Source organism: Arachis hypogaea, chromosome 8 (assembly GCF_003086295.3).
Source record: "Arachis hypogaea cultivar Tifrunner chromosome 8, arahy.Tifrunner.gnm2.J5K5, whole genome shotgun sequence".
NCBI classification, from domain to species: Eukaryota; Viridiplantae; Streptophyta; class Magnoliopsida; order Fabales; family Fabaceae; genus Arachis; species Arachis hypogaea.
The window spans coordinates 40,517,370-40,541,709 of record NC_092043.1 but is presented as its reverse complement, the minus strand read 5'-3'; the positions used below and the strand labels follow the sequence as shown (position 1 = coordinate 40,541,709).

The 24,340-nt window shown below is 33.2% G+C and overlaps 1 protein-coding gene across 1 annotated transcript; it reads left to right on the top strand.

Moving 5' to 3' along the window:
• Positions 1-12,307: 12,307 nt before the first annotated feature.
• On the top strand, positions 12,308-13,734 carry LOC112707464 (uncharacterized). Its single transcript, XM_025759210.3, has one exon. It carries the CDS (start codon positions 12,329-12,331, stop codon positions 13,544-13,546), a length of 1,218 nt encoding a protein of 405 aa, XP_025614995.2. The 5' UTR covers positions 12,308-12,328; the 3' UTR covers positions 13,547-13,734.
• Positions 13,735-24,340: the final 10,606 nt, after the last annotated feature.

Genomic DNA, 24,340 nt, shown 5'->3' with positions numbered 1-24,340 from the left:
CAATCAATAGAATCATCTCCTTGGAGCATGTAGAGATTCTCAAAGAAGCAAGCGGAGACAGATTCACTGTGAGAGGAGAAGACCTGAGACATTACAGCCCTCCCTGACAGAGACTAACCGACAAGCTAGTGACGTTAAAAGAGCGCTTGTTGGGAGACAACCCAACCAAAGGTAACCCTCCTTTGTGATTCTTTTCTTTGTTTAATAAGGAGCCAAGTAACCCTCTGTGCATTGCAAGGAATTAAGTTTGGTGTTTCACACCAAGAGTGACGATCTCATAAGATAATAATTCAAGGATGAATATGTGATACTAAGTTTGGTGTTTCACCATGAAGTTCACATGAACACACTGTAATCCTTCAATTATCATAAGACATCACTAATTCCAAGCAATCACAGAAGCAATTTGGCTCTCGACTCTAGTCCAATATATGTTTTCGAAAAAAAAGAGATTAAATGCACATGATGACACTCTGCATGCAACTCACTGCACAAGGAAGTAAGTGAAGAACTAAGTTTGGTGTTCACACACCAAAGTAAGTTCAGAAGCTTACAAGCACACACGAATGCTAACCACTCAAGTGCTTGGGAAGTAAGCAACTTTCACTATTTTTGCAGGAAAAGCAATCAAGCCTTTAGAGGAAAGATGCATCATCACCCAGGATGGAAAAAAAAAGATGCAAGAGCTAAAGGAGGTGATGACAAAGAAAAAACAAGAGGTTGTACTGTTTCTTGGCTGCTTTTAAAGATGGCAATTGAAAGAGCACTTGTATTGCTGTTAATCAATGTTCCTTCAATCTTTAAGTCATTTGCATTTAGTTTCTTTGAATTTACCTTTAGCTTAGGCATTTGCATTTAGTTCCTTTAGTTGTCTTTTGCTTACTAGCTTAGTTTCTTAGGCCACTGCACCAATGCTTATGATTGTATGCATTGTTCTTGAGTTCAATAAAGAAAATGAAAGAAAATTGTATGAAAAACAAGAGTGAAGTCCAAAGTTGTAGAATAAAATCCTAGTGTTTGTGATGGTGTTTGCTAGCTAAGTTGGTTCATCAATAAGGTACAGTGTTTAGAATAGATCTGCTGACTAGGGCTACGACGGAGGGCAATGTTGAAGCCGGTTACTTATATGCCATGCTGCTACTATGTATTAACGAAGACGAAAATAACAAAAGAAGGGGTGTTTAATTTTTTTTAAGTTATACATGCTTTTGGGGAGGTCGAAAGGTGAAAAAAGGTTTTCACAGAATTATTTGAGGAGCGGTGGGTGGATGAGGAACCTTCAGATCCTGGACAGTCCGTGGCTTGTCAGTCCACCAATTGCCCTACCTGCAGTACTATGAGTGATGACCAAGATATGTTCGGTGTTTTGTGTGTGCACTGCCTAGCTGATTACGAGACGAGGATCTTCCTAAAAATGTTTACATTTTAATAAACATTACTATTTAGCAATTTCTTTTATTCGAGTGTGTTGTTGTTTATGCTTCTCTTATCTGACAGTATAGTAGTTAGCAATATCTCATATTTTGTTATGAACGATTACCCATCCTTAATATATGGATTATGTTTTTATTATATTTCTACTTTTATGTGTGAAAAAATTTCAGTTTGATCTGGTATAAGGTTTAGAGATAATTAAAATATATGTTTGTGAAATTTAGTTTTAATGAGTTACTATCCGTAAAATTACTATTGAACTAATTAACATAATTTACATATACTAACTTATAATTTGAAATTATACACTATTTAATTTATACTAATAAATATAATTCTAAATATTTATATTATAATTTAAAATTTGTTTGTTCAAAATATATCTAAATTTCGGTCATAGCATAATCCAATAAGTACATTACATAGCATAGACCTATAATTATAGTTTCATGTGGGATTTGATATTAATTTTTTCATTACCGATGTAATTGATGGTTGAATAGATTATAGAGTGTTGATTTAATGTATTCAATTTTTTTATGCTTCATATTATGTAATAATTTAGGATCTCGTAGTAGTAGTAGATATGAACCGGTAACTTGGTAAGGTAACAGGTAGTGACGAAAAAGAATAATTTAATCAGTTGGAGCAAAAATTTATTTTATAAAAAAGGATTTGATATGAAATCACAAAACAAATGAATTATATTTTTTAGATAGAAAATATGTTAGTATTAACAAGTCTCATTTGTATGCTTACTGGTGAATGTAAATTACATATTTGAATCTTTTATAAATAAAAAAAACTTATGAATTGTTAAAAAAAGTTTTATCTCTTTACAATAAACTCATGTGATTGCCATATCTTATTATTCACAATAAGTCAATTTTAGTAAATAATGGTTGTCTTGGTGTTAAATAAGATTAAATTATTATAGCTATATTTGTGATCAGATTAGTTAACAACCACCGAAAATTTGAGTGATGAAATTTTTTTCACCGTCGTTATTTTTTTTTCCCCAAAAACGATTATAGCTACATTAAACGAATTTAGTTCTTGAAAAAAAAAAAGCTATTGATATATTAACAATTCTAATACGTGATGCATAAAATGCTTTTCAAACAAAAAATATGTTTTACTCAGAATACCTGTTTTATGTATGTTTAAAAATATATAACATATTTTACGGAAACAAAAATACTCTAGCATTATTTATGTTTACGTATAGTATTTAAGTGAAGAAAAATAGTAAATATTTCATGCATGGCTAAAAAAAAAAACAAACAAACAAACATTGCATGCATGACAATAGTCAAAAGCTACTAGTTATTTTTATTAGGAAAGTCGGTATGAAAAATGTTACTTGTTCTTAAAAATTCAATCTTTAGTCAACATTTATCTAAAATTAATTTTAGATCAAACAATGTTATTATTATGTTTTCTTTTTTTTTCTTGATTTTATTTCTCTCAATAGAGTAAATAAAAAAATTAAGAAAAGAAAATAAGGTGAAGATGAAGATGAAAAAGATGAAAAAGAAGGAGCAGTGGAAGATAAAAAAAAAAGAGAAGAAAGAATTTTGAATTATGCAGGACGAATCCAAATACACCTTAATTCACTCAAAAATTAACTGAAATTACGTAACGAATTGCGACACAATCAACTCAAAAGTAAACCGAAATTACCGAAATAATATAATTAATTACGATACAATTAACTCAGAAATAAACCGAAATTACCTAACAATTGCGACACAATTAACTCAATTCGAAAACAATCATACAAATAAGACTGAATCATGACGATGATAACGATAACGTTGATGATCATGATGATGACAATGATGGAGGAAGAGAAGAAAAAGAAAGAAGAAGAAGAAATTCAAATGAGAAAATGAGGGTGAGGTGGCGGTCGTGGTGATGTTGGTAATGACGATAACAAAAGAGAAAGATAACCAAGAAAAAGAACCTACGTGCACAAATTTAAAAGAAGAAGGAATAGTTGTTAAAAGTGGGAAGTTGTTTATGATTAAAAGTCAGTAGCGCATGATTGTAGATGAAGTTATAACAACTTGGTTTGACTTGGTTAATGAAATTACTTGAATGCAGAGCATTATTGAAGAACTAAAATGACACTTCGAGCTTAACTAAGAAAATCATATATTTTGTAAAACTAGAAAGCTAACTAAGGGTCCGTTTGAAAAGTTTCAAAATTACTTTTTTGAACTTTTGACTTATGAGAAGTAATAGAATTAATGTCTGGTGCAATTTTCAAAATCAAATTGTAATTTTCTAAGAAGTTATTTAAGTGTTTATAGAGAAATTTAAAAAAAATAACTTCTCTCATAATAAAAAACTTTTTATTACATTTTTTTTTAAAATAAGTAATTTTAGAATTAAAAAATAAAATATAAAATAATTTATTTTAATATAAGTATTTATTATTTAAACTATTTTTTCAAAAAAAATTTAATTAAATTGTTTATCTAAACTAAGCTTAAAACTACAAGCTGAAGTCATATTTATACAGTAACTAATATAGATTCTATCATACAATGTGCAGACACCACTAACAACTAAATGATTCCTAATAGAATCAAGTAACAGAAATAGTTTCACACTCTTCTTTACCTCTTTTTCTCTTTTTTTTTTTCCACCAATATCTCTCTGTGACAATAATATAAAAAAGATAGTTATTTGCATCATCTTGGCTGGAAAGTAGCAAAGTAGCATCACAAGAATAGTAGAATAAGAGAGATGCGTGGCAGCAGTAGCGAATGGAGAACTACCAAAATTATGAAATAAAATAAACTTATGAATGTGACATAATGCTCGACTTTTCATAATAATTTTGCAACAATTTAAATTGGATTAGGACCTATTAGGATCTCATCTTTAAATTCAAGTCATAATCAAATTTGTAGTCTTCTTCAAAATCAATTACAGTAGTTAACTACCCTCACTGATTTGTCACTGTTGGGAATAAGACACAATTCCCCCTTGAGATATTTGCTTTGAAAGAGTGTGGGTGTACTGGGGTGCCGGTGAGAGAAAGAAGTCTATGTGTTGTAACAATTTTCACATAGTGATATTCTCTGGTTGTCATTTGACAACGGCCGTGGTTTTTTCTCCGGTAATTGGAGTTTCCACGTTAAATTCTTGTGTTGTGATTGTGTCTATTTTATTTCTCTGTCAAAGGTGTTTTCTCAAGGGGAAATTGTGTCTTATTCCCAACAAGTGGTATCAGAGCTTCGGTTCGGTGGGATTTATTCTTAGTATGCTCTGTGGTTGCAGCCTAGTCTGACCTTCCACATCAGAAAAGAATTTTGTCCTGTGGCTTGAGGTTGATCTTTGGTTGCTGTTGTTGTTGCTGGAAGGCAGTGTGACTCTGTGAGAGTGCAGTTTGGAAAAGGTTCTGGCTAAGGAAAGACTTGGTATTTAAGTGTGTCCATTGTGACCCACCTCTCTTTCCTGGGGACTCTTCCTAGTGCACTGTCTACAGTTGAGTTATACTATTCCAGTATACGGTTGCAACAATGTCGGGAGATTCAAGTGCTGTGAAGCTTGAAATAGAGAAATTTGATGGAAGAATCAATTTTGGCTTGTGGCAAGTACAAGTCAAGGATGTGTTGATACAATCAGGTTTGCACAAGGCGTTGAAGGAGAAGATCTCTGGTTGCTCTCTCTATGAGAGAAGATGATGTTCTCTAGAAGACAAGAAGTATCCTCATGGTATTACCGCACTGCCATGGATAAGGATGAGTTGTGGCAATCAGGTCCACAATTGCACACGGGCATTGGTTGGCGTTGAGATGCAAGGTGTGTGGCGGAGTTAGGTCGATGGCTGAAGAACTTCCAGGAAAAGCCAATTTGGAAGTTGCACCATGAATTTTCAGCAAGGTTTCGATCTGTACCAAGGCGAAATTCTTGGAGTGGTCTAATTCCAAGTGAGTATACTTTCATGGTGGAGTATGATAGTTCTCTGAACTATGATTGTCGGTATAGACAATGGCAGCAAAGAATTGTCGGTGTTGACAATGGAAGCTGAAGATGTGTGACTATTTCAATCAAGGTGGAGATTGTTAGGATTTGGTTGAATTAGTCCCACATTGCTTAGGATAGCAAATGGAGTGGGTGGCCTAGGCTATAAATATGAGGCTAAGTTCTCCATTTGTTTTTGCACCAGTCAGAAACACTTTAAGCTTGTATCTGATTTTTCTTTTCCTCTGTACTCTTTGATTAGAGAGTGTTGTGAGGTGTAGTTAGATATTTGCTTTGAAAGAGTGTGGGTGTACTGGGGTGCCGGTGAGAGAAAGAAGTCTATGTGTTGTAACAATTTTCACATAGTGATATTCTCTGGTTGTCATTTGACAACGGCCGTGGTTTTTTCTCCGGTAATTGGAGTTTCCACGTTAAATTCTTGTGTTGTGATTGTGTCTATTTTATTTCTCTGTCAAAGGTGTTTTCTCAAGGGGGAATTGTGTCTTATTCCCAACAAGTGGTATCAGAGCTTCGGTTCGGTGGGATTTATTCTTAGTATGCTCTGTGGTTGCAGCCTAGTCTGACCTTCCACATCAGAAAAGAATTTTGTCCTGTGGCTTGAGGTTGATCTTTGGTTGCTGTTGTTGTTGCTGGAAGGCAGTGTGACTCTGTGAGAGTGCAGTTTGGAAAAGGTTCTGGCTAAGGAAAGACTTGGTATTTAAGTGTGTCCATTGTGACCCACCTCTCTTTCCTGGGGACTCTTCCTAGTGCACTGTCTACAGTACAATTCCCCCTTGAGAAAACACCTTTGACAGAGAAATAAAATAGACACAATCACAACACAAGAATTTAACGTGGAAACTCCAATTACCGGAGAAAAAACCACGGCCGTTGTCAAATGACAACCAGAGAATATCACTATGTGAAAATTGTTACAACACATAGACTTCTTTCTCTCACCGGCACCCCAGTACACCCACACTCTTTCAAAGCAAATATCTAACTACACCTCACAACACTCTCTAATCAAAGAGTACAGAGGAAAAGAAAAATCAGATACAAGCTTAAAGTGTTTCTGACTGGTGCAAAAACAAATGGAGAACTTAGCCTCATATTTATAGCCTAGGCCACCCACTCCATTTGCTATCCTAAGCAATGTGGGACTAATTCAACCAAATCCTAACAGTCACTTCAACATACAAATATAAACTATATTTGTATTTTGTCTAAAATACCAAATATGAAATGCATCTATATATAACAAGAGAAGCAGAACTTACTTTATAGTTCTCAAAGTTGTCCAAACAAAACAGAAAACTTAAAATATTAAGAAATAAAAATGCATTCACCTAGAAATAAAAGTTCTATCATTAGAAGTGTGTGAATTGTGCTCCGGAAAAAATAATCTAGATACTGGCATACACTGCACATTGCCAACGTCTGAAACTAGAAAACTCAAAACTCCACTGCAGGTAAACTAAAAACTATTGGAATTCAAAAAAGGCTTGTGATCAAAGAAATAAAAGTAAATAATTTTCTCATTACCTCGGCTGAGAAAATTGCTTCAGTCATGCAATTCCAGAAAGATTTACCAAATCTAGGTTCAATAAAATAGGAACACCAGAAAGGTACAACGCTTTAGAGCTCCATTTATATATGCCACTTTGAACTTTACTTTTTATCCAACGAGGATAAATGGTGGACCTAGTAATACAGATACGAATATACTATAATTTATTCTTGGTATCATGTTGGGGTAAATTATTGCAAGAAATTGCAGCTCAACTTCATGCTATAATAGTAGATTGCTATACCTTAATAGGGATAGTTAAGATCTTGTTAAAAGGTTAGTTAAGGTTAGTTAAGATCTTGTTGTTTTAAGTTCTTTGACTGGTATGTTATAGGTTGGTATCAATGCTTGTTTCAGTTAATTATTCAAGAGTGAATTGTTTTATGCAAATTGTAAGGAACATTTTTCAATCTCAAACTTATACTTTTTATTCTCTTTATAAACCCAAGACGGCAACAGAATCTCTTGTTTAAGAAAAAGAGGCTCGGATTAATCTTGAGAGGTCTCAAATTGCACTATCATCCTAGAACAAAAAGAATGAAAATATTTGTATGATGATGATTCATGTCTTGTACTTCTTATGGTCATTCTTTCATAATTTCCAACTTGTTAAGAAGTTATATTAATCCAAAACTAGATATGTGTTTGTGTAATTGTTCCTTAAGTTGTTTGGCGTGATATGATAATTGTTTATTTTTTTTAGTGGTTAATTGTACTGATATTCTTTAAAATTTAAGACCATGTTGATTAAGATAACATTTTATATAGTGTTTTAAATTTAAAATATATTTTAAAATTTATATTAAACTATAATTATATTTTAAAATATTTATTTATAATTTATTTATTATTTTACTTTAGAATAATTTTTTTTCAATTAAACTGATTGAACCAATAAATCAATAATTAAAAGGTTCGATTCTCATAACCTTCCTTAAAACTTAAAAGTGCATATGGGAGTGTCCATTTCAATGCCAATAATGCATTGTTTGTGGTGTTTCTTTTTCTTTTCCTTTTGAAACTCCTTCCAACTTATATCACATGCTTCTTCACATCACCCTCATAAAACCACCTCTTTCAAACAAAGACGAAAACAACAATATCAATTGGGACGGGCTATTCTTGGGACAAATCTCTAGTTGAAACACCAATAAAAAACTCAATGAAAGCTGACCAAAACACTAGATTCAATAGGAGAACAAACAGTTATAGATTAGAGATAGAGCCGTTTCTTCTTCTGCCTTTGGTTTTCTAATCTGCCCCTCTCCGCTTTTTTTTTTCCTTCTGCCTGTTAAGACCAACGTATAGTTTTGGATGAAATTTGATGAAATTTTTTTAAAATTAGCCAGTACTACTGATTTTCCAATTCAGTACTGGTTTTGCTAACAGTTTTTTATTTTACCAATTCCACCCGTCATCTCGAATCAGTTTTAGAACATTAATAACATATAATTTGTTATTGAATAAATAATAATTTTTAACCATAAAAAATTCATACACTAATATTTTTATTCATGAAAAACAAAAATTAAAATTATATCCATACAAAATAAATTTTTATTGACAAAATTATTCAAATTTTAAAAATTTAAATAAAATATTTAAATTAATTTTTAATATAACCTAATTCTAACTTTTAATTTTACTTCACAGCATCACTCTTTCAATTACAAACTCTATCTCAATTCTCATCCTCAACTACCACCATCACTGTTGGCATCAATATCACCACCACGGCCATCACCACCTCTACTGCTTTTGCTTCTCCGTCACTCCTAGCTAACTCCTTCATTTCTCCGATTTCACCTATTCACCACCGATTTGTTGCCCCTCCTCCGCTGTCACCAATTTTTTGAGTTGCCTCTTGCTTCTGTCGTCGATGGGTACAGCCGCTTGGGTGGAGGAGTATGTTCCAGCAGCTTGCCGCCGTCGTCCTCGCACTCCCGTCATGGCTAGATCAACGGCAATAGATGCGGCAGAGGTTCATCAATCGAGGACACTAATTCCATGAAAAAATTGACCTTTATTTTCGTATGGGCAATTTTCGGAAGGAGAGGGTTGCTTTTGTTTGCACCCTTGTTGTATATTTTGGCTATGTTGCTGTACATGGGTTCTTTGAACTTTGGTGTTGTGAGTATAAAAGATGGTGTTGTTATTATACATAAGCATATGTGTTCCTCCGGTTTTAGTTTATCCAAGTCTTTGAAAAGCTATTGCCTTTTATAAAATATGAGTGTTCAAGCCAATGATAATGTCACTGGATTTAGTGAGTTCTACGATGTGTGCTCTACATCTTCGATGATGATGATAATGAATAATGGTAGTGGAATCGAATGCGTGTTAGGGTGGTGTTCAAGAGCAGTAAAGGTGGTGATGGCGGAGGTAGTGGTAGTTGGAGATGAGAGTAGCGATAAGATTTGAAATTGAGGGAGTGGTTTGGATTAAAATTAGAGGTTAGAGTTAGGTTATATTGGCGAAAGCTAGTGCACTCCATGTAAAGTAGGGAGTGCAGCACTCTTTAAAAGTTAACCTACTATTAAAAGTGATCAGATAAATTAAATTTATTTATTATTGTTATTATTTTTTTTGTTATGGGGCGAACAAACAAACCGACACTAACAAAAAAAACTAATTCGCTCGTTTAACAGAGGACTATCTTTACACCAAAAAAATACTCAGAAAAATTTAATCGAATTCCTCTGTTATTCTATTATTGTTGATGTGATGTCTTCAAGCATTTTCACTATTTTATTTACTAGCAGGTGTTTTTATTATTGTTCTGTCTAGCCACAGATTTTAACGCTCTTGAACCCACTACATTCCACTTCTACCATAAATGGACCTTCAAAGCCGAAAAAATTGCTGCCATAGAAAAGGAAGACGCTCACTCCAAACTGATTCTGAAGAACTGGTCTCCATGAAGGCGCTATAATTCTCAGATGATGACGCAGTCAAATCACAAAATACATGACAGTTATAACAAGTCCATTATCTTTTATTTCAAATTATCCTCAACTTGCACGTAATAGAATGAAAAATTAAAATATAATTTTATTTAAACAATTATTTGTATTATTTTTTATTAATTTATTCAAAAAATAATTAAATTTTGAAGCTAATTGGTATAAAATGTTACAGATATAAAACTAAGAAAATTTTTTATTTGTATAAGAATGAGCCTAATAAATAATTATTCTATTTAAATATAATTAAGAGTATTTCTTTCTTTGTCAACGGGTTATAATTCAAATGACATAGTCTCTATATTCACCTAAAAGTTGATAAAAAAAAGAATACTTCTTTTTTTATTAACTTTTTTAAACATTAATTATTTATTTTACGTACTATATAGAAATAAATGAATATAATATTTATTGAATAGACATAGTTACGTAAAAAAATTTTATTGTCATAGTATTTGAATCAAAGAAAAAAAATATTATTTTAAGAAAAATTAACAATATATTTTTAATAATATTCTTAATACAAAATAATAAATTTTAAATATTTTTTAAATAATATATATTAACTAAAAAAATATAATTATCCCAAATAATATATTATAAATATAGTAAAATGACATATTTCAATACAAAAATTGTTAATAAAAAATTATATAAATTTTTGTTTTGCACAAAATAAAATTATTATATGTTTGTTTACTTTTTATGTTATATATATGATTTTTTTAATTAAATTAATATAATACAAAATCTTTTATTATTCTATTCATATTTAATATTTTAATTTTGTTTCTCACAAAATAAAATTATATATATATATATATATATAACACAAAAATTTTTATCATTGTATTTATATTTAATATTATAATTTTATTTCACATAAAACAAAATTTATTTAAATTTTAATATTATATACATAAAATATATATATAACACAATGTTTTATCATTGTGTTTATATTCAATATTATAATTTTATTTCACACAAAACAAAATTTATTTAAATTTTAATATTATTTAATTTTTTTTCTAGATTTAGTACATGAATTTTTAACTTATTTTTATATATTATTTATTTTAATTTTAAAGTCCAATAATTTTTTTTACAGACATATTGTTTTTAATATTTATATACTATTTTTTTATTTTGAATTTTAGCCCAATATCTGACACTTATAAAAAAAATTCTAAAACTTGTAAAAAATGATTAACCTGACAGGTTACCTTTTTAAATCTAGACCATTCAAATAAAATATAACAAATGAAGAGTTTAGATTTAACGAATTCACAAGGTGTGCAGCACTCCATACTTAGCAAGGAGCATTTAAGAATGAGCCGGTTATATTAGAAGATAATTTAAAATTTTTAATTAATTTCTTAAAATTTGAATAATTTTGTTTGTAAAACCAATTTTATATATATATAACTTTAATTTTCGTTTTTCATAAGTAAAAATGTCAATGTTAGAATCTTTCATAATAAAAAATATTATTTACTTATTTACTATTAAAACAAAATAGAAAAAAATTAAAACTTTGTCAAAATTATAAAGATCACTTGTGAGATATTTTATCTATTTAATTTGTTTAAAATTTAAGGGCCTGATTATAAGTGATTTTTTTTAACTAAAATTATGAATTAACATGCAATAATCACATAGTCAATTTATGTTTTAACAAAAGAATACAAAATTGATTCTTATTTTATGAATTAATAAATGAACAAATTGCTTGAAATATTTTTCACATGCCATTAGCTTGTCTAATTTGTATGGCATGTTATGTGACAGTTAACATTTTACATCAGTTTTTTTTAACTTAATGACTAATAAATAAGTAAATGACAAATAAACTAATTTAAAAACTAGATAGTTTAATCAATTTAAAAATTAAAAATCAATTTTGATCATCAGGTAAAAACTGAAAGACTAATTTAATTATTATCTCGTATAAAATTACTTGAAACAAATAATAATATAATACAGATATAATAAGTTTAAGAGATAATACTTTAATTTAGTGAATAATTTAATATTTTTAGTTTAATAATTTAATATTATACTTTTTAACTAATATTTTTAAATATTATTAATTAATTACTGGTTAAAAATAATTAATTATGCTGGTTTTGTAGAATTAAAAAAATTCGGAAATGAAAATCAATTGAGTTGGCACAATTTGCATTTAATTTGGAATGTTTAAATTCTAGCATGAATGAGGTTCAAAGCCACATGCCCATTCTAGTAGGAGAGCAGGAGTAACAAGTTAATGAACCGGCAATAGCATGTGCTGTGTGCAGAAAGCTAGAAACAGTGAAGTGAATAATAAATAACTCACTCAGCTACCATAAGTCTATAACCAACTATATGTAATAACACCGTCATGCAAGGGGCATTTTCGACACTCAACACATATATAAACATTACCCATACCAACAACAAAATATTCTCTCTCCCGCACTCTACATTGTCACTTACTAGAGAGAGTTACCCTCTAACAATGGCTCATCCACTTCTCTTGATAGCAACCGTCATTCTCGCCCCCGCAATCATAACCGTCAACGGATGCTCACCGTCAGACAAGGCGTCGCTTCTAGCATTCAAGGCAGCCCTGAGCGAGCCCTATCTCGGCATCTTCAAAACATGGTCCGGCGATAACTGCTGCCTGAACTGGTACGGCGTGAGCTGCGACGCCACCGCCGGCCGCGTCTCGGACATCAACCTCCGCGGCGAGTCTGAGGACCCGATCTTCGAGAAGGCCGGTCGCTCCGGCTACATGACCGGAAAAATCTCGCCGGAGATCTGCAAGCTGGACCACCTCACCACCCTCGTCGTTGCTGACTGGAAGGCCATCTCCGGCGAGATCCCTCCCTGCATCACCTCCCTCTCCAACCTCCGCATTCTCGACCTCATCGGAAACAGAATCTCCGGCGAGATTCCCGCCGATATCGGAAAATTGCAGCGTCTAACAGTCCTCAACCTCGCCGACAACACAATCTCCGGCAAGATTCCGGCGTCAATCGTCAACCTCGCTTCTCTCAAGCATCTCGACCTTAGCAACAACCAGCTCACCGGCCAAATTCCCAATGACATTGGAAAACTCGCCATGATGAGCCGGGCGTTAATGAGCCGAAACCAACTCACTGGTCCAATTCCCAGTTCGATTGCATCAATTTACCGCCTCGCTGACTTGGACTTGTCCGGAAACCGACTATCCGGTTCAATTCCATCCGGTTTAGGACAAATGCCGGTTCTTTCAATTTTGAATTTGGATAGCAACTCTTTCTCTGGTCAAATACCTTCGAGTTTGTTAAGCAACCCGGGTATGGGTATTTTGAACTTGAGCCGAAACGGGTTCGAGGGTACCATACCCGACGTTTTCGGTTCAAAATCGTATTTCATGGTTTTGGATTTGTCTTATAATAACTTGAAGGGTCGGGTACCTGCTTCGTTATCTTCGGCTAAGTACATTGGGCATTTGGATCTTAGCCATAACCACTTGTGCGGAACTATTCCTATGGGTTCACCGTTTGATCACCTTGAAGCGTCGTCGTTTAGTAACAACGATTGTTTGTGCGGAAACCCGTTGAAGACTTGTTAGTAATGATGATGGACGTGACCCGTAATAAGTGTCTCGTTTTCTTTTGATGATTCTTATTAAACAACGATTATAATGAAGCCAAAGTGTGATTATTGATGTTATAGTTTGTTTCTTTTGTATTTTTGGGCTTAAGTGATGTAATATAAATATAAAAAATATAATATAATCACGAATATTTTAATAGTAAAGGTGGAATGGATTCCAGATAGAGATGGGTGGGGGACCATGCACGTGAATAACTTATATGGCTTTGAAGGAAGCAACATGACATGGGTCAAGCTAGTTTTGATTTTTGAATATTCCTGTGGTGCATGTGAGCTTCATTACATGTGAAAGATTTGGATAATGATTCAATTGGTGTTCTATACGTTAAAAGTGCTATTAAACTAAGTGTATGATTTATTTAATGTTAAAAAAGATTCAACTAATATGCATGACGGTTGTGGTCAGTATTCTGACGATTACTAAAAGAAAATCAATAATATTTTGGGTGCGAGTATGTTCAGTTGTATACTCAAAAGCAGTAATTCTTTAATTTCTTCAAATTAGCACAATAAATTGCATCATTTTTTTAATAAACAAGGTTAGCAGTTTTTTTTTTACTTTTTGAATACCTAAATAATAATTATAAACTACAACGTTTCAAGATAGTCTTATATCCATAATAAAAATCTTGCTCATATTCTTTTAGGATTTTATTAGTTTATTCTTTACCACTTGTGTCAATTATCCTTGGCAGCATAATAAATTACTATACAATGGAGATAATCGATAACCTGTAGCGGAATTACCAAAACAGATAATCATACAATGGAGGCAATGCGAGAAATTATAAAGGAATCAGCACAATAAATTAGCATAATATCACTTTAAAATATCTTTACTGCTTTCCGTATAATAGGATTTGAAGAGTTTCTGAGAGAAATTAATTATGGTGACATGCATTCTGATGAGTGATCAGTGATCAGTGATGAGTGATGAGTTTAAAATGAAGCACTAATATATGGAGAATGGATTTTTTAATTGTTAAAAAAAAATTAAGAATATAAAGTGTAATTTTTAATTTTTATTTTTTTTATTTATTTTTAATTGCACTTATAAAACTAATGATGAGAAATCATATCTTACTCCTTCAATTATTAAAAAGAATGGAGATGATCTATTTCCCTAGTATATAACATGTTGAGGTCAACTACTTCCGGAGTGGATTTTATGGTTATGATATTTGGTATATAGGCTCAAAGTGAGCCAAATTTAACCCAACTAAGCAAAATTTAAATTCACCTTATAAAAATTGAGTTTCACTCCTAATTTAATTTATTTATTTATTTATAAAGCTGAAGTTTAACTTTTCAAAAATTTATTAGCGGATTTGAATTTACGAGATAATTAACAAAGAACATAATTTATATTATATATAAATAAAAATTTATGTTTATTAATTATAATTTATATTATGTGTTTGGTTATGAAAATAGAATAATATAGAATATTGAGAATAAGACATAAATTATAGAGACACAAAAATTAATATTTTTATATTTTGTTTAATAATAAATTAAATATAAAAAAATAAATTATAAAAATTTAATTTATCATATTTTTATACAAAATTTTTAAGAAGAAAAATATAATGATAAAAAATTAATAAGAATAATAAAAAAATTAAATCGTGTTTTTTATTAGTGTCTCAGTATCTTTTTTGTCAGGAAAAAATACAAAATACATTAATTCAGTATTTCTGAATACATATGTCAAACATAATTTTATATTTATATGTTTCTATTTGAGTGTCTCGTACTTATAAACAAATATAGCCTATCATAATTAAATATAAAACTTAGAGCAGGGGCGAAGCTAGATTAACTTTTAGAGAGGGGCAAAAAAAACTTTATAATTAACAAAGAATAGAATAAAAATTTTAAGAGGGCTAAAATAAAATTTATGTATAACTTATAAGAAAAACTTGATAGTTGGGGGAAGTCATTGCCCCCCTACTTAGAGTAAACTACCTTTTTCACTTACAAAAGTTGAAAATGCTAACATATCTACTCATAGAGAAAGGAAATTACCATTTGTATCCATGAAACATCGATTTTACACAGTAAAATTATCTAAACACTAAAAATCACTTAAAATTCCTAAACTATCATTCTCTTCACCACTACAACCATCATTCCCCCTCTTTCTCTTTGCATTCTCTTTTTTTTTTCTTATTCCCCATTTTTCTCATTTCCACTCCTTTTTACATTAGATTTCCGTAGCCGGTCTCCCCCAATGCTACCTCAGCGGCCAAGAGACCCACAATCACCTCCAGTAGTACACCTTCCCCTCCATCTTCCAAGGCCTCTAACGTCCTCCCATTCCCAATCTGCTTCGCTAATAAACAAACTCTATCTCTACCTCCAAAAACCTTGAACTTGCTCAACTCCTTGAAGCACTGTCGCGCGATCTCCATCAGCCATAGCGACTTCAATTCACCAACCATCAACACCGTTGCACGACCTCCATTAGCCACGACGAGCCAAACGTTGCAGAGCACGAGGACACGGTCTTCGACGAGGTTGGATTCCGTGGCTTCGCAAGAAGATTAGAGGAGAATTTCATCCATTGGTGGTTGTTGTCGCCGAAAAATTAGAGGGCGGAGAGTTTGCTGAAAACCATCACCGATGACTTCAACGCCTAGTTTTGTAATGGTATCCTTCAGATTCTTCATCTCTTCTCTCATTTTTTGTTATCACTTCATCATTGTTAATGGTGCTGTTGTTGTTGGAGAATGTCCAAAGGAGCATAGACGAAATGGTGGACTTGCACCTTGCAGAATGAATTTATGGTCATGGATCTGTTTCTTTTGCAATAATGAGATTGTGTTGACTCAATTGGTTTCTGGTTCTTCTCTATTTGATGTATTCTGCTACTGTTGTTGATGATACCTCTGTTGTAACAATATGCATGTTAGAAAGAGAGAGAGAGAGTGTGTGTGTGTGTAATGTGATGATGATAAGAGTAATTTGGAGTTTTTAGATTTTAACTTTCGTATGTAGAAATAGTAGTTTATTTATATATGTACATATGTGTCTATGAAATACAAAATATTTATTAATGTAAATAATTACAATAAGTGTTATATATATATATATATATATATATAATGGAGTTAAATTTACCTAAATTTAAATTTTTAACTCATTTAATATATAAACTCAAACTTAAACTTGACACATAAGTTCATGAGCCAGCTTATTGAACTGTCAATAACTTGAATTTAAGCTTATTCATAAATGGACTTAAGCTTATTCATAAATGGGCTTAAGTCACTTTCAACTCTAATTATATTTATTACAATTTTTTAACTGACATGTGAAATCTATTTTAATAAATATAAAAAATTAATTTTAGTTAGCATGTACTAATCAAAATTTTGTTTATAAAATTAGTGTAACTGTTGTATAGCTAATTACATTGACAACTATTTTTTGTTAGACATTTAAAATCTAATTCAGACTATCAAAACTATCCTAGTTCGACTAAAAAGTTAGTGGTTCAAAAATTTAAAAATATTAAATTAAATAAGAAAATTCAACCTTAAAAGGCTTTTAGCAAGAAATATGAGAATTTCTGAGTTTATTAAAAATTGTACTGAAATAAATAAGCATTGCTAATTTGATATATATGAATATAATTGAAGAGAAGAGAAACATCTATTTATTATTGTATTGAAATTCGTATTTTATTTTGCGTATGTTAATAAATAATACATTTTTAAATAAAATTTAAATTTATAGCCAATTAATTCATAATTTATCGAATTAAAAAATGTAAAAAATAATTTATCACGACGAAGTAAATAAAATATTTTATTGCAATTTTTGGCCCATTAAACAAAAGGAAAAAGGAAAAGAAAAAGTGACATAAAAGTGCTACATTACAGCGCAACTACCACTAGGGAGTCACATGCATATGTATCTCATCCCTTCCCCATATGCATTAACTACTACAAACAAGTTCTTTCACTCTTTTATTACTACTATACCCTTCAAATAAGGTAACATGTAGAATCAAAGCGGTGAAAATTATAGTCAACACAAATAGGAAGCCCCATCGAAATTCACCAACACCACGATGATGAATTAATGCATATGGCGTGTTTAATATACCAAAGACATACCATCACTTCAGCACACTCATTTCCTAGCGAAAAAATGTAGGCATGGAGCCCAACTCCTCTGGCACTCACGTTAAGTGGCCCCTGAGGTTGTCAGTATGTGAACTGAATGATCCTGCAGTTTTTTTTTAATTCTATCCATAATAATTGACCACCGGGCTATCCAGTATCCAGTGGGAATTCAATTGCCAGGCCAATTGATGGTCCTCTGTGAACGATTAGCTAACTACGGAGTAGCTTCTATAATTTAGAGTAGATTTAGTTTGCGTTTTCAACTTTTCAAGTTTTCATTGTTTTTATTTTTAATATTTTTTGTTTTTTAAATTTTGTCAAAAAAATTATTATTTTTATTTTTTCACAAAATTTAAAAAATAAAAAATACTAAAAATAAAAATAAAAATAAAAATAAAAATAAAAATGCAAACTAAACACACCTAGTATTTCAAATTTACTAATGAATACGTACGAATTAGTTTTCTACTAGTAAAGTCTCTTTTTTTCTTTATCTAATATTTTTTAAAAAAAAATCTTTGAAGTCTAATTTATTTTATTTTTATTTCTATTTTTTTGAAAAAATTATTATTTCTATTTATGAATGTTCAGAACGCTAATAAATTTATCGATAACTTAATAAAATTAATTCTGTATGTATCAAAGATGAATATTAGTTGACAAAACTAAACAAACCATAAAAGATTATTCAAAAATCTTAAACTACTTCTCATATTCTAATCTATCCAATCTCTAGTCGTTCATCACAACCTCTTCAATACATAAAGATGGAAATAGGCCTGGCCAAACTAGACTTCATCGATAGGCTAGACTTACAATAAGATATGTTGGTATGGACTTGACATGTAATGTATTATAGACTATTTATTGAATACTAATCTTACATATTGATTAGTCTAGTTTGACTTAAAATTTATTAAAAAGTCTAATAATTAAAAAAAATAAAATAAATAAATAATCAAATAAAATTAAAGATATTAAATATTATTAAAAAATATATATAATTAAAGAAATAAGTAGTCTAATATATAAGTTTAAGTTCTTATAATGTTATTTTAAATTCAAGCTAAAGCTATTTTATAAATCTAAGTCTGGCCCTATTAAAAATTTAGACTTTTTAAATAGCTTATATCTAGACTTATTTTTTGTTAGGTCAAATTAGTTTAGACCAAATACAAATCAGTTGTGTAATTCCTAATAGATTGTCTGACATTTTTTTTCCTATCAATACTGAATCATTTATCACCATTACTCGAACTCTCATCCCTAACTATCATTGTAAGAACTTAATTTTTCGTAAAATAATTTTTAAAATTTTCTATGATTGAAATTCGCAAAATTTGTGAATTACAATTCGTTTTGTTTTAACGGGGCAAAGTCCTATCTAAAATAAAAAATGACAAAAATAAAAATATTATTTAATTATATTATTTTTTATTTATATAAGATAAAATGTACTTTTTAAAGATATTATTATGATGATCTAGTTTAAATTTAATTGATAATTTTTTTTATCAATATTCTTTGATCAATTTAACTTTTCTAAAATATATTAGAGATATTTTAGAACTAAAATAATATATGACATCAGTATCTTTTTGTTCCTAGTGTTACCTGAAATGATGAGGTCGATCTCGGACGAGATCTTCTGGCGTGATCGGAGCTGCTGTGTTCGATTTGTCGGACCTTGACGTGCTGCTGGTCCTTGATCACCGGAGGATGGTGGTACCTGTAAGAGACTCCGAAACTTAAGTTAGCACGAGTTTTGAGCAGGTTTTTTTGTAGAATTAGAGTATATGTTATACTTGGGTGCTCCAGTGTATTTATAGTAGTGTGAAATGACCTTCCTTGAGATAAGTTAGTTATCTTATCTTATCTTTTGTGGGTGAGATCACTTATCTTTTGGCCAGCTGCTTTCAGGTGGGCTGTAATCCCCTGCTTTGGGCCTCTATGGCGGTTTATCCGAGCTCTTTAGGAAGAGGTCGGTGACGAGCCAACCTTATAAGAGGTCGGTCGTTTTGTCTTCGTCCAACCCGGACCGAATAGCTTAGTCTAGGGTATGAACAGCACCCCTGCTTGAGTTTCAATCTTTCCCTTGAGGTCGTGTTTTTAAACTTCAACCCCTTTGAGGAAGTCGTGTTCAAGCATCCTGGTCTTGCTCCTTCTTCGGGCGAAATTTTCGCATTTCTTTAGTGTCTTCAGAACGCAAGGCATTTTTTTCTTTAAATGCGGCATCATTCCCTAGTGCATCACTTTTGGGTTTTCGTGAGTGCTTTTAAAGCCTTTTAATAGGGTTTTAATTCCTTTTTGTCGTTTTGTTCCCTCCTTCATTTGAAATCAAAGAGATTTGGATTTTTCAGTTCTTTCTTCGTTTGTTTCGTTTTCATTCTTCTTAAAAGAACACCTTCTTGCCCAAATGTTGCCCCAAGCTTTTCTTCTTTCTTTGAAGTGTTGAAGCTTTCATTTGGACCATTCGTGCTTTCGCTACGCATCCGTCGCTATTTCTTGTTCTCCGTTGCAGGTTAGTGCCTTGCTTCATATCCTTTCTCGTTTTTACATGTTTTACATGTCGTCATTCTTTGTGCTTTACTGCTGCATGCTTCCTTTTTGCACAAAGTTTTGATCTTGTTGAGCCTTATTTTGAAAAGGTCGAAGCTTTCTTGGTGATTACTGTATGCCTTTGTTTCTTCAAAGTTGCAATCTTTTTGTTTTGCTGTTTTTTGTGAAGAAAAGTTAGTGTCTGGGTTTTTGTTTGCCTCCTTGTGTTTTCTTTTGTTTGAGAGGGTTAGGGCTTTGGCTTTTGCGTCATTTCTTTTTCTGCATTCTGCTCTGTTGCCTCCAAAGGGTGCCCCTGAGATTTTGGTGCTTGATTTTTCCTTTTGGGGAATTCTGGGGAGCCCTTTTTTGCCATACTTATTACTTGTCGGTTGTTTTCTTCCTTTTTTGTTTTTGGCCGAGTTATTTAGTAATGACCCTTTTATTTTCTTGCTGTAGGTGTAGTTGCTTTATGTCTTCTTGTAAGAACATTGTCGAGATGTCCACAAAGGTCCCTGCTGGTATGGCCGATTGGTTAGATTCCATAGTCCTGATGTGTGTTACCGTAGCCGGCCCGAAATACTGTGAGAAGCTTAGGAGGTTTCATAGAATTTGTGAGTGTAGGGAAGATGAGAAAAATTATGAACTGGTGTCGCCCGAACTTGAGGAGAGAGTTAACTTCCCTCCTTTAGATCGGACAGAGCATCCTTTCTTTTATGCATATGACTATTTCTTTAGCCAATTAGGTATTACCCTCCCTTTTACTGCCTTTGAAACCGAACTCTTGTGGAACTGTAATGTGGCCCCTTCACAGCTTCATCCGAACTCTTGGGCCTTTGTAAAGATCTTTCAGTTGTTGTGTCAAGAACTAGGCGTCTATCCTTCCTAGTCCCTTTTTCTTTACATGTTTGTACTGACCAAACCGGGAATGGCCAAGAAGAAGGTTTCTTGGATCTCCTTTCGAGCTACCCAGGGGAGAAAGGTTTTTTCCATGTTTGATGACTCTTTTCGTGACTTTAAGAACTTCTATTTTAAAGTTCGAGCTGTTGAGGGTGTTCGCCCTTTCTTTCTGGTTGAGAATGACGAGCCGACCTTTCCCTTATGGTGGCAGAAAGATAACGTAGTTCTTAAGTATATTTGAGAGAGTTTAGATGAAGTAGAACAGGCCTTTGTGGGTATTTTAGAGGAGCACTGGGGGGAGCCTCCTCACCTGGATACTAAGAGGTTTCTAGGAGATCCTTCCCTCTTTCGTTCGAAACTAGGTAGTATCCGATCTCTTTTTTTCTGGAAGTGGTTTTCTTTCACTATTCGTGGTCTTTGTCTTTTTTTCTACTGTGTAATTGTTTTCCTGGATTCTCTTTTAGAAATGGTGAGTTCTTCCGATTCAATGAAAATGTTTCATAAGGCAAAAAAGGCGGTGACCACCCAGAACTTGTCAAGGAAGACTTCGGGGGAGGGTTCTTCGGAACAGTTGCCTCCGAAGAAGCCGGCAACTGAGTCTCAAGGTCCAAGGAAGATTATCCCGATCCCACGAGTTCAGAAAGTTTCATTTGACCCATCTCAGACGACCTCTGGTGCTGCCTCCTCCCCTACTTCTGCTAGTCCCCCTCCTAAGAAGCAATAGATTGTTGGGACTTATAATCTGAACGATAAAGAGTTCGATGTTGTAGCCTTTGTCACAGATTTGATTGCTCCTCATGGAAAGGTTCCTCTGGACGACATGTCAATCCTCCACCATCTTGATTTTATATCGAGCAATAGTATTCGGAAGGCCAATCTTGGTGCGGCCTTATCTCAGGTTGTCCGGGATTTCCCAGTCCATGCTACCAAGGCCTTTATGAAGGAGGCCAAGGCTGAGTACGACAGGGTGAAATGTCTGAAGGATGAGCTGGATGCCAAGGTTGCTAAATTGGAGATTGATGTAGAGAGGGAGAAGACTCGGACTACTGCTACAGAGGCGGCTGCAAATCTGGCCGAGGAGACGGCTAAAAAGTACAAGGAGAGCTATACCTACACATATGGCGAGTTCTTGGAGACTAGGGAGAGGCTTCAATCTGCCCAGGATGATTATGCCGAGCTTCAAGGCCATATGGTGAGCAGTATGACCAACATGTTTGAGAATTTGAAGGCCCAGGTTCGGGTTCTTGCTCCTGAGGTCGACCTCTCTTTATTCAGTATGGACAATGTGGTGGAGGATGGCAAGATTGTCCCTGCCTCAGATGATGATGAGGGTCCTCCTCTTGTGCTGCCAGCTAAGGCTTCCTCAACTTCTACTACTGTTGCTCCTTCTGCCGAGGTGGTTCCTCCTGTGCCTGAGCCTAATCTGGAGATACTGAATGAGCCAGATGGAGTTATCAATGCCACCTCGATCTCGACCATGCCTCCTTCTCCTAAAGATGTAGCTTCTGGAGCAAATCTGGATCCTTTATGATGTTCTTTTTATACCTCTGTTTTGATTATGTGTTGATATGGTCCGGTCTGTGGACCTTTTAAACTTTTTGCTTTGTATGTCTTTATGGGTGACTTTCTGACACTTTGTTTTAGTTGCTTCTTAGCAACTTTTTGCCTTTAATAAAAAACACTCCTTAACTCTTGGGTTGCCTTTGGGCAGCCCTCGAGCCTTTAATATTTTTAACCTTTGTGTTTTGCTTGATATGCTGAAATAACTTTTGAGATGCCTTCGAATTTTAGCCCTTGCATGTTTTGTGATGTGATCCTTTTATAAGCTCTTATGCCTTAGGATATAGATGTTTTTGGGATTCCCTGACTTGACACCTTTCGAGATAGTATTCGTTTTTTACGGGATTCGACCTCCTTTGGATCACGCCTTTTCTGATCGTGTTGATAACCTTTGTTTTGGTTACGTCTTTCTCGCGGCTTGCCGTCCGGGCTTCTTAGTCGAGTTCCAATAACTTTATAGGTATAAAACCTTTTTAGTTTGTTTGGACGACTTTTTTAGCCTTGTTTTGAAATTATGCTTTTGCTTTTTTGAGTAGCTTTTCAGGAGTTTCGTACCCCTTTTAGCTAGGCACTTCGACCCTAGGCTTTTCAACCTTTTGGACCTTTACTTTGTTCCCTTTTTCGAGGTTGTATTTGTCTCTTTGGGTTGCGGCCCTTCTTAGCTGACGTCGACCTATATGCCTTCGTTATTTGGGCTTACTTTTTATAACTTCTTGCATTAACTTGAGCTTCTATCGATTCACCTTGCCGACCTCTCTTAATTGGGCGATGAATTTTGCGTTTTATAAGTGTAAAGTAATACGTATTGGTAGGAAACTTTTTAGGGAATCGATAATTTTTATTCAAATAATAATAAGATAAAAATATAAATAAAAAAGTGTGTACATGTGAATGCTTATCCTTCTAGGTTGGGCAATATTTTAGATCTCGGCCTGACGCCTCATTAAAAAACCTTTTAGGAAAAATTGTACACCTTGACCTAAGATCTTTACCATTTTCTAGCTATAGTACCTTCTTAGGTTACAGGCATGCCATGATCTTGGTAGCTCTCGCCCTTCAAGGTCGGCCACCCTATTGTAACCTTTCCCTAGTACTTTTGTAACTCGGTATGGCCTTTTCCAGTTGGCTGCTAGCTTCCCTTCTCCTGACCGACCTGCTCCGATATCATTTCGGATTAAGATGAGATCATTGGTGGCGAAGCTTCGCTGGATTACCTTCTGATTATACCTTAAAGTCATTCAACGCTTTAGCGCTTCCTCTCTAATCCGAACTCTTTCTCGAACTTCTGGAAGTATGTCGAGCTCTTCCCTTTGAGCTTGGGAGTTGGTATCTTCATTGTAGATGATCACTCTGGGAGATCCTTCTTCTACTTCTATGGGAATCATTGCCTTCATTCCGTAAGTAAGTCAGAAAGGTGATTCCTCAGTGGTGGAGTGTGGTGTTATCCGGTATGTCCATAGGACTTGCGGGAACTCTTCGGCCCAACCTCCTTTAGCATCCGACAGTCTCCGTTTTAGCCGGGCCAATATGACTTTGTTGGCGGCTTTCGCCTGTCTGTTGGCTTGTGGGTGTTCTACAGAGGTGAACTGGTGCCTGATTTTCAAATCAGCTACCAGGTTTCT